At 41.3% G+C, this 10859-nt stretch overlaps 1 protein-coding gene across 2 annotated transcripts in view; it reads left to right on the plus strand.

Moving 5' to 3' along the window:
- The window catches only part of BRDT (bromodomain testis associated), a 61104-nt gene that overhangs the window by 43242 nt on the left and 7003 nt on the right, over positions 1–10859 (plus strand). Inside the window, exon 14 of one of the 2 annotated variants that reach the window (XM_019501601.1) lies at positions 10293–10489. In XM_019501601.1, coding sequence (XP_019357146.1) covers positions 10293–10489 — 197 coding nt within the window. Of the gene's footprint in view, positions 1–2470; positions 2775–10292; positions 10490–10859 lie in introns of those variants that run through there. The other variant, XM_019501602.1, reaches the window with a different exon arrangement.

Below are 10859 nucleotides of genomic sequence, written 5' to 3' on the forward strand. Positions count from 1 at the left end.
GCACCCATGCATATTAATTTCATGTGCCAGTGTAACCACCTGCTGTGGTTCCCACTTTCTGTGCTTGTCCTCTATTCCCAAAAGACCCCACTGATGGGGAGATCTAATATGGCAAAGTAAGTTAATAGAAAAGCCTTTGACTGACTGCATCCACATGAGCAGGGGCATGCCTTTGCAGTGGCACAAATTTGTGCTACTACTTTGTGCTGCGGTGCATACCACTGCTCATGAGGCTTGCAGTGGGACACATTGTCCTGCTGCTCCATGTGCTGCAATGGGGGCTGGCTGGGGCACAGGGTGCCTCAGTATGGGGCTAGCCAGCAGGCAGGCTTTTTTGCTAGCAGGAAATCCCCAGTAGCAAATTTTGCCCCAGAGATGCTAATTAGCAGTTCTCTGCACAGTTTAATGTGCAACGTGTCATCACATGTGCCTGTCTGAGGCAGATTCCGTTTTGTTTTGTTTTTTTACTTTTAGAAAAGCTTGAGTGGCTTTTCTAAAAGAAAAACCCTGATAACCCCAAAATATCCTTTTCATTGTTAAAGCAGAGCACATGCCCCTTCTATGTTTCCAGCTACAGAAACTTAATTTGTCAATTATTTTATTCAGGAGCTTGTTTATCCATCCTTGGGGTGGGAGGAGGAGAAAGATTTGCTCCAAAATACCTTTCATTCAGAGGCTTTGACCCTGAAAAGAATACGGGAATGCTTAAGGCATTGGAAACAGCCTTTGCTTAGGTGTTGTTCTCTTCTGCTCCTTTAGAAAAACAAAACTACAGAAAGATACTGCTAGACCATTAAGTTGGACTTCATACTAGATTTGGGTTGTCATCCACAACCTGCTGTCATGACTGAAATAGGATGTTTGATTATATTGGGCATTTCTATATATACCTTAATGTGTTTTTAGTTAATGTGCATTACATCTAGTACTTCCATTGTGCATTTTCCTAGTACCTCGCATTAGCCTGTCTTAATGCGCATTTATTAAAGAGCAAAGGGCACTTTTACACATGCTCCAAAGGTGGGGGGGGAGGCACTTTTTAATTGGAGTAGCTCCGAGCACCACTCTAAAGTGCTGCAGCATCTTGTATATCAGCATCTCCGTGCTTAAATGGCAGCTGGGGCACTTGAACTAAAGCTTGTTTGACAAGGGTTTTTTTGTTTTTTGTTTTTATATAAATTATGTACAGGAAAGAAAAGTGATGTTTGCTTGTCCATGTTTGTCTTCATGCAGGTGCAGGGGGGAGTATTAAACTCTGATCCTACAACACCTGACTTATTTAGGGCTGACATTTAACTTTGTGGTGGAATGCAAAAAATGTCTGGTTGCTTGACATGATGGCAGATGTCATTTCAAGTATTGGAGCCTCTAGTAAGAGGTGCTCTGCTATTCATGTACAACAAAACAGGAAAGAGGGATAATCCCAATAGAATAATGTAACCCATTTATAACTACACATCTAAAATGCATAAAAATCAGTCATCTGCTCTAAACACCATTGAATCATTTTAAATACTACTACTACTTCTATTATTAAAAGTGGACCCATGCTGAAATGCCTGGGATGGGGGTAGAATACTACATATACAGTTCATTGTAAGGGTAATTAGCAAATGTTAACTATTTTCAAAAACGCCATAGTCTTATTGGGCCTTTCTGAGCTCTAATATAAAATCTGAATGGGTTGCTAATAATCCAACTGAGAAGCTAATTGAAAATGCATAACTGTTTCAAAGTATCCAGCTGGAATGTTTATCTACATACTTGGTTTAGCTGCAGTTTTTAAATATGCAACATACATCAAAATTAGTTGACTAAGTATTGAGATGTTGCATATTAGGAAAGTTTTATACATCTAACTTCCTTTTCCTTGGGTATAATCAAAGCTGTATCTCCCTTGCACCCTGCTCCATTCCAGCCAGTTCCTTGAAATAATCTAAAACTTTGCCAGCCTCTTGTCTTCCAACTTATTTGCATTGTTCCAGAGGTGAATATTCATTATGTTTATACAAAACTACCTACAGACAATTTGGGGTAGCTTCTGGCAATTAACACTGTCCATCCAAATGAGTAGTTCCAATATTGCAAGACTTCTGGCCCCCTAAGCTTGCACCGCTATTTTTAAATGATTTTTTTTTCTTGATTTATGCTCTACAAGAGCATACATGAATTAAGGTACTGCCCCCATGATGAAGTAGGACAGTTGCCCTTGAAAGTCAGCAAGAATATTTAGTACAAGTTCAGCTGATCTAAGAACCAAATTCTGCCATGTGGCACAATTTAAGTGTTGTGAACAAAATGGAATCTGAACCATAAGCTTCCTCTTGTCCCCTCACTTCGCTCCTTTTTTAACATACCACTAAATGATAGGAATGAAACCTAATTCTTCCTTGCAGTAGAACAACTACATAAATCTCCCATTCAGTAGCTTGAGGATATACTTTGAAAAGTGCCTTGCCTTCTCTCCTAGGCATCTAATTCTTCCCAGAATATTTCAGTGGATGATGTCAAAGTAGAAGCAGAAAAAACATCACCACTTCATCCAGAAAAATCAAATGCTCTTCAAAACAAGACCTCAGAAGGAACAGTTGAATCTAAATCCATAAATCAAGAACAAAGTATGTATTGTCATCATAGAAATATAACAGAGATTGAAGGCACAGATTTTAAATACATGTGTATGTGTACTTTTGTTTGACCAGTGATATCCAAATATGTTTGTTTCCAAGCTAATATGGAAATGCTGCATGCACATTTTTTGAGAGAGGGCGCTCTTTCTGTCCAGGTATACTTTGTTCCTTTTGCTATTTTTCTTTTTTTTTTTTTCTTTGCTGATTTTCATAAAGCTAGGTAAAAGATGTTCTGTTCTTCTGGCTGTATCCAATAGGAAGAAAATATACAGTCAATGAACATTTTAAAGGCTTAATTTTTAACTGGAACTTTTGCAGAAGGAACAAATAACCTAATACTTCAGAAAGTTTAAAAGAACCTAGATTCAGCTTACTGATGACTTGTTACATAACAAAACTTGGCTTAACTTCAAAACTTCTCTGAAGCTCCCTGGAATGTCTCCACATAGCAACTGCTGTATTTCTGGCAAGTAACCGCCAAAATAAACAGATGCTCCATTTTTCTGAAGTGTCTAATTAAGTGATTTCTACAATTTTGATATATTTTTTTTTTCTCATGCAATAAAAGAAGAGTATGCCTACCTGTAGAATTTCATTCTCTTAGGACTTCCAATAGGGCATCCTGAAGTAAGGAATTCTACAAGATGGCCTGAAAAGGGCAAAGTTTTCCCAGGAAAGAGGTCTTACATAGCCCATAACCACAGAGTAACTTTCAGAGTGGGACTGAAGGACTGTCTTGGGAGTGGTTTGGGAATATCTTGTCCATAGAACTCTTTCTTTACTTAAGGATGCAACAGAGTTTAGTAGTTTTGAAATATATTTTGATGAGCTAAAAATCAATTGTCCATGGTAAGGATGGATTAGCCCCCTTCTTGGAAGCAGGGGAAAGTGCCATCGGAGAATGAAACTTACTTTTTTCTGGGCCCAAACTAATGGAGACAGAAACATCTACCAATGTCATAACGTTTTGCAGCATTATACACAATAAAACCCAGATGACTCCTATCTGGATGGCTTTCAATCTGATTCATTAATTGTGGGTTTCTGAATGAAGAAAAAAGAGCTTTAGCTATCTTGCTGCAGCTTTTTCTACAGTGAAGTAGTGCCCTTAGATCAGACAGAGCTCATAAGCAGTCCTATGCAGCTGATTGGATAAGTTGCCCTTTGAAATAAGCTGCACCCTAATCATCATCTAGAAAATTAAGTCTACTATTAGAAAATCCATTGCCTTCCAGGAAGTAATAAGGCACACTTTTCACAGAAGAACAAAAATTGTTGTACCAATATTTAAAATCTTTTCGTACTAGTTTGCAGTTCTAGGGCTTAGAATGGAGACCTATGGATGAGCTAGCCCAGACACTGGCTCAGGACAGACATTCAAAAAGCCTGAGCCTGAAGTGATTCAATATTTGCAGGTTAGTCTAACCTGGCTAGGCTGAACCAGCTTGTAACCACACAGATGGACATCCCCTCTGGACTGAGGAAATACAGGCACATGGCTGCAGTGGCTCAGGCTCAAATCTGGGGGGGTGCTATAGCAGCCCTCCCTTCCCTTCCATAGTGCTGAGCTGAGGGGGGTAGGAGCGGCCAGACCCCAACAGGGTGTTCTGATTAGGGAGCAAAATAATAGACTCACTTAATTCAAGCTCTTAAACAGCCTTTTCTAAGGAAGGAACAGGGTGACATTACCAGCTACCAGTTGATTAGCTCCAAAAAGCCCTAAGCGGACACTGTCCTGTCTGCCTTTGTCCTGTCCGTCTTGCACAGACACCTCTCAGCAATAGCCAGCATACCACATGCTGGCTATAGTCCATGTTGTGGGAGAGAGGAGGGAGAGATCCCTGCTTGAGTGGTTGGGGGCGGGGAGCCAGGCAGACCCTGCTTCATAGTTTCATAGTTGGTAGGGTTGGAAGAGACCTGAGCAGATCATCAAGTCTGACCCCCTGCCATGGGTAGGAAAGAATGTTGGGGTCAAACAACCTCAGAAAAGCATCTATCTAGCCTCCTTTTTGAAGACCCCCAGGGTAGGAGTGAACGCCACTTCCCTTGGAAATTGGTTCCAAATCCTAGCTGCCCTGACCGTGAAGTAGTGCCTCCTGATGTCTAGCCTGAATCTACTCTCCATCAACTTATGGCCGTTGTTACTTCTGGTAGTACTCAGGGGAACAGGGACTCCTCCCATTGCCTGCTGGTCCCCCTTGGCCAGTTTATAGATGGCCACCAGACCCCCTTTCAGCCTTCTCTTGTGGAGGATGAACAGGTTCAGGTCCTGTAGCCTCTGCTTGTAGGATCTGCCCTGCTGCCCCCTGATCATGTGAGTGGCCCTCCTTTGGACCTTCTTGATGCTGTCCACATCCCTCCTGAAGTGCAAAGCCCAGAACTGGATACAGTATTCCAACTGCAGCCTAACCAATGTTGCATAGAGGGGGAGGATCACCTCCTTGGACCTGCTCACGATGCATCTGTGGATGCATGACAAGGTGTGGTTAGCCCTCCTGACCACGTCCTCACATTGGCAGCCCATGTTCATCTTGGAATCAATAGCAGCTCCAAGATCCTTTTCTGCCTCTGTGTCTGCAAGTCTCTGTGGGAGCTCCAGACGGGGAGCAGAGAGGAGGGGTCAGCCCAGGTCTCTGGAGCAGAGGTTGCTGCCCAGTGCTGCAAAGCATCTGGGATGCTGGAGGACTCTGGTTTAACTTAAATCAGGAGGGGGTCTGGAACAGACGTTACATAAACTGGTTTGATCCAAAACAGTTAAGCCTGACACTACGTTCAACCAGGCTTATCTCAAACTGGCTTCAGCCACTTTCGAACCAGTTTTTATGGGCACTGAATGTCTGTTCTGTTATGGGTTTAAACCAGTTTCTGATCACTTAAACCAGTTTGTGTAATGTCTCTCCCTAGCCAAGGAGGGTACAGGGCTAATTTGTGGTATGCCTGCCAAAAGGATTGACTCCTACTGCTTTAAAACATTCTGACAAAGTTCTTGCCATGAATATCCTAATCTTACTGGGATTAAATGAGATTTTAAAATGTACCTTTTCCAAAAAATAGAGTTGTTGTTTCTATTCAGTGTGTGTGTGTCTGTTTCTTCTTCCTCTTCTATTTTCTTCTTCACAAACTTTTATTAACCAGTATTAATTCTGTTTCCTTCAAATTTTCTGGATGTTGGAAGAGAGGCAGCTAACTAATTTATTAAACAAGGAAGAATGAGCAGAGCTTGTACCTGTACCAGATTTGCTATTGCAGGGGTCCTTAGCATAGCTGCCATAGCCCACTCCTCTGGTCTGTGCTTGCTATTAAGTCTTAAATTCCTCTTCCATTATTTAATACCCTGGTAAAACATTTTCTTTTCCTTTTTCCTTGTTTAAAAAAAAAAGACACTTCAGTCTTTGCTCCTTTTAGAATATTGCACTCTTGTAGCCTTTGGATAACAGATGCTGTAGGAGCGGCTAGTACTACTATGTACATCTTTCTGACAAATTTGTTTTCAACTTTGACTTTTTTTTAAAACTGTATACTTTTCTCCACCACTTGTCAGTTTCTGAAAAAACTGATATCCAATCAGGCTTCTGTCTGAGACCACCCAGGCTTACTAAAAATAGTGGAGTGGCTTTTTTTGAGGTTTAGCACTCCAACATGGGTAATACCAAAGTTGGTGCCAACTTAGCAGTCCTGTAAGAACTGCACCATAAGGAAGCTTTACTGGAAGCCCACACCACCAGCATCATGAGCTCAGTGTTGGCTGCTCCAGGGTCTCAACCAAGCTAGCTGAAGCTCAATACTAGCTAAAGGGGTAGGGCCTTCAATGGCAGAGATCTAGACATGCCTCATTGGTGAACCCTTGGCCCCTGGCAGCTTCATTATTAAGCTTTCCAGCCACTTAATCTAGCATCCATGGTTCTGAAGAAGAAATGGAGTATTGTGGGTGCTACTTGACTTCTCCTAACCTGTTATGAAATCTTCAGTCTGCTTCAGGAAAATCTGTTCATCAGTCATCAGCATTATGGTAAATTTCCTCTTCAGGCTAGTTGGATAGTGTGCCAAGACAAAATTCATGCCTCAAGAGCAGGCATGCTTTGGCCTTCCTTTAATGCTTCATCTGCTAAGATTATGCTTTAGGAGTCCTATTACTGTAACACTATCTGTTTGTGGGGTCAAAGATTAGGATGGTGAAGGTTGCCATCTACATTCAGAAGAACAAAAGGACTACTCTGCTAAACAAGGTAGTGACTCTTTCACATAGACCGCTCATAAAGTATCTAAAGCAGGCTGATTTGGCTTTTTTTAAATGGCCCAGAAATGTACAAGGGAGACTAAATAGTACCAGGCTTGGAGCCCTGTCACAAGGTTACATTAGTCTACCTTTCTATTTTATTTAGCCATAGGGCTGGCTAGCCAAATTCTGCTGGTCATCTTGGCTCCTAAACTGTTCTGGATATGTGTGTTATATTTTGAGAATCTTTTTGTTGCCAACAGGAAAATATTTACAGACTTCATTGGGAGAGTCTAGTTGCGCGTGCGCGCACACATACCCCTCTTTGAAATCGTAATGAATTTTTTTGAAGCTTATGGGCCCAGGATGCTTTATGTATTTTTAATACTTTATCAAATATTTAATAAGTTGTTGAAGCTACAGGAGCTATGAAATTGCTGACTACATTTAGTTAACCAGAGTTCAGTTGTAATTGCCCCCTCACAAAAGGTGCAGATATAGTAACAGTAGTTCTGTTGTGTGTTGATAACAAGGTACTTTGGGGTTGGGAAGCTAAAAAGCTATTATCTACAAAGTACATTAGAAATCCTCTCCTAATACTAAAAATGACACCTGGAGTAAAAGTAGAATATGCCTCTTCTTCTGTTACTGTGCTAATTTCTTTTTTTTTTTTTTAACTTTTCTTTCCCCCTACCCCTGCTTATTTCAGGCAAAGTAAGTTCAAGCAGTGAAATATTGCAAAATTATACATGTAACTAATAGGCACCTTGACTATTAATACTCTAATATGAAAATGCCTGATTTAGGAAGGTGTGTTTTCTTGTATTTATATATAAAGTAACTTGTGCAAAAGCACATGATCAACATACTTCAAAGTAGGAATCTTAAATTAATACAATACAAAGGAAAACCTGACTACTTCTGAAGTAATGTTATTGAAATTGCCTTTCTAGTTTTTTGCCTTGGATGTATGATCTCAGCAGTTCAACAACAAATATGACTGTTCCCTATGCCTCCTGTACCACTTTCCACTGGGAGTAAGAGAAGGGTTTATGTGACTCAACCTTACTGGCTGACATCTTATTTTATAAAAGGTAGAAATAGGCAGGTTAAATTGTGGGTTTACTTAGAAATGGAGTACTCCCTCTAGAGCAAGTTGGAACATCAAGCTAGGGATATAGTCATTCTTTTGAAGAATTCAGGGGAAGGAAGTGAATAGAGAGATTCCTATTCTAGCCATTAGAAAGAGGGTACCACGCCTGCCTACTTTCTTAGAACAAGAAGGTGGGATGAAATTTACAATCCCGATGTAGGCCTTTATTATTTGGAAAATGAAAGCCCTCTGGATGTCTGGTCATTAAAACATATTGTGAAACAGCAGCCCCTCAGTTAGAGGTATTTTTAAATATGTCTTAGTGGTTTAGGCCCTTGTGGGCCAAGTTCAAAGTGGTATTTGGGTGTATAACCACTCATTGATTCATTTCAACATCTCCTTGGTGCTTCTGTAATCCTCTTTTCTGGTCTTAATTGTTACTGAATAAAAAGCAACCTTGCCACAAGGAAAAAGCTGCATGTTCTTTAAAAAAAAAAGAAGCCATTTTTTGTTAGATCATCCAATTCTTCCCAAAATAAACTAGTTTTTCAGAAGGTTTAACTGATTTGATGCAATACTGATTATGCTCATTCTGTTTTTCCAACAGGTCATTCTGATGACACTGATAAAAACCCACTAGAGGCTAAATCTCAAATTCTTTCTAAGAAGGTAGGAGTAGCCTCTGAGTATCCCTCGTAAATCTTAATTTGAAGAAACAGTTTTGGATGTTTGTCTAACCAAGTGCATAATGAAGTAGTAGTTAGTTATCTCAAGTTCTCCATAAATACGACTCTTATGGCTTAGGCCTTTGGTGCCTGGTAGACTTGTGGCTAATAGAACACATTCAAAGATTCAAGAACCTGTTTCAACTTCATGTCCTGAAATCTTCTAGTCCCTACTAAGTTGTGGCTGCAGGAAAAGTTGATGCTTGCAGATCATCTAAATTTTAAAGCAAGGTTTAATTCTCCAGACAAGTTGCTGGTCTTATCAGCACTAGACATTAGTGGACTTAATCTCAATTCAGCAAAACGTATACTTAAAACTGTTCTCCACATGTGGCTTCAGAAGCAGTAAAGTAATGCTACTAAATTCCGCTCTTCCAGTAGTACATACTGTTCAGATGCTGATGCATCATTAGTCAAACAGTGAGATTCTCCAAAAACCCCAGTGCCTCTAAAGGTGTTGTTTATTAACCTAATATTGGTTACTGGACCTATGAAGCAAATACTGGTAGAAAGCCAGAGTACTTCCAACAGAGCCATATGCATCTATTTGTTGTTTGTTTTACTGTAATATAATGGAAGCTAGGCAGAGGAGAAAATACTGTTATGCTTCTGTGCAGAAGGCTTATTTAAGGATTTTGCACTTCTTGGAAGTAAAATATTAAGGCATATTGTCTTTTATAAGGAGAGTTTTGGGAAGTTATTTGACAGCAGCTGTGCCAATGGCTAGTAACCCATTTTTCTGATGTGCTTGGAATATATTCCAAAATTTTGGAAGCTTTCATTGGGGATGTTTTCTTAGCCAAAATTATGGGTATTCCATCTTGCTATAAGAAATTGGATTAAACATACTGGCAATTTCAGTCACTAAGAAACTGAACTGCAAATAGATTACGACTTCGGTAATGTAAAACCTTTTAAATATGTCAAACGAAAACTGCATCATCTTTTGGTACTCTACTCTACTCTAAAAATTAAGGACACAGACAGAAGAGCAGCTCCCTGCTGTAACTTGTTATGCTTTGCAGGAAGCATTATGAGTTGCAACAATCCTCTAGACCAAACAGAAGTTGGCTGTTGGGTTGAGGGGGGGCAGGGTTGGGGGTTGGGAAATCCCAGCTGCAGGTTACAAACTTGCAGCTGGTTTCCTCCAGCAATGACCACCCCCTTCCTCCCTCCCAGCATAGGCACTGTGTTTTCAGAATGGGAGTTCTAGGGGTTCCCCAGTCACTGTTGGAGGCTGGGGTGGGTGGATTGGAGCCCCCACCTCCTCTGCAGGTTACAATAGACCCAGAAAGAAACCCTAGAACAAACTCCCTCCTCTCCCTTCCCCCCTCCCATCCTGAAAACAGCTCCCAGGCTGGGAGGCAGGCAGACACAAGTTACTGAAGATACTATGTTTTGAAACGTCTTCATCTGAGCCCTTATGCAATGAGGGGTCAGACTTTCGTGGGATTGTGCCCTTTTAAAGTGCTTTGCAGCCAAGGACTTCTTTGATCACGACTCGGGTGCTTTCAGGGGCCAGTCCAGGCAAAAATTGCCACTTCTGTCTGCACCTTAAGGAACTTTGTATAGCAATGTACCTTAGTACACAGACTATTTAAACTGGACAGGTACTTTCTTTGTTTCAGGACTTAAAGCTGAAGAATACAGAGTCCTGGATAAGCTTATGTAAGAAGATGGCACTTCCAGCTCCCATAAAAGCTTCAACTGAAAGCTTCAAACAATTCAGGAAAGTGGCACTAGAAAAGGAAAAGAGTGAGCGAGTGCAGGAATTGAGGAGACAAGTAGAAGCTGAGGGGCAGTGGAATCCTCTTCCTCAAGAAAGGTAACTCCAACAGTCCAATTTTCTTAAGTCTTAGCTCCTTTTATACCATGAGCCTGTGGACCAGATGGCACTGGTCAGGCCGCAGTTGGAGTACTGTGTCCAGTTCTGGGCGCCGCACTTCAAGAGGGATGTGGACAACATGGAGAGGGTCCAGAGGAGGGCCACTTGCATAACCAGGGGACAGCAAGGCAGGACCTATGAGGAGAGGCTAAGGGACCTGAACCTGTTCAGCCTCCAAAAGAGAAGGCTGAGGGGGGATCTTGTGGCCTGTTATAAACTAGTCAGGGGGGATCAGCAGGCACTGGGGGAGTCCCTGTTCCCCCGAGCACAGCCAGGAGTGACCAGAAATAACGGTCACAAGCTGGCAGAG

This window comes from Gavialis gangeticus, unplaced genomic scaffold (genome assembly GCF_001723915.1).
Source record: "Gavialis gangeticus isolate Ggan-Ray unplaced genomic scaffold, GavGan_comp1, whole genome shotgun sequence".
Taxonomy (NCBI): Eukaryota; Metazoa; Chordata; order Crocodylia; family Gavialidae; genus Gavialis; species Gavialis gangeticus.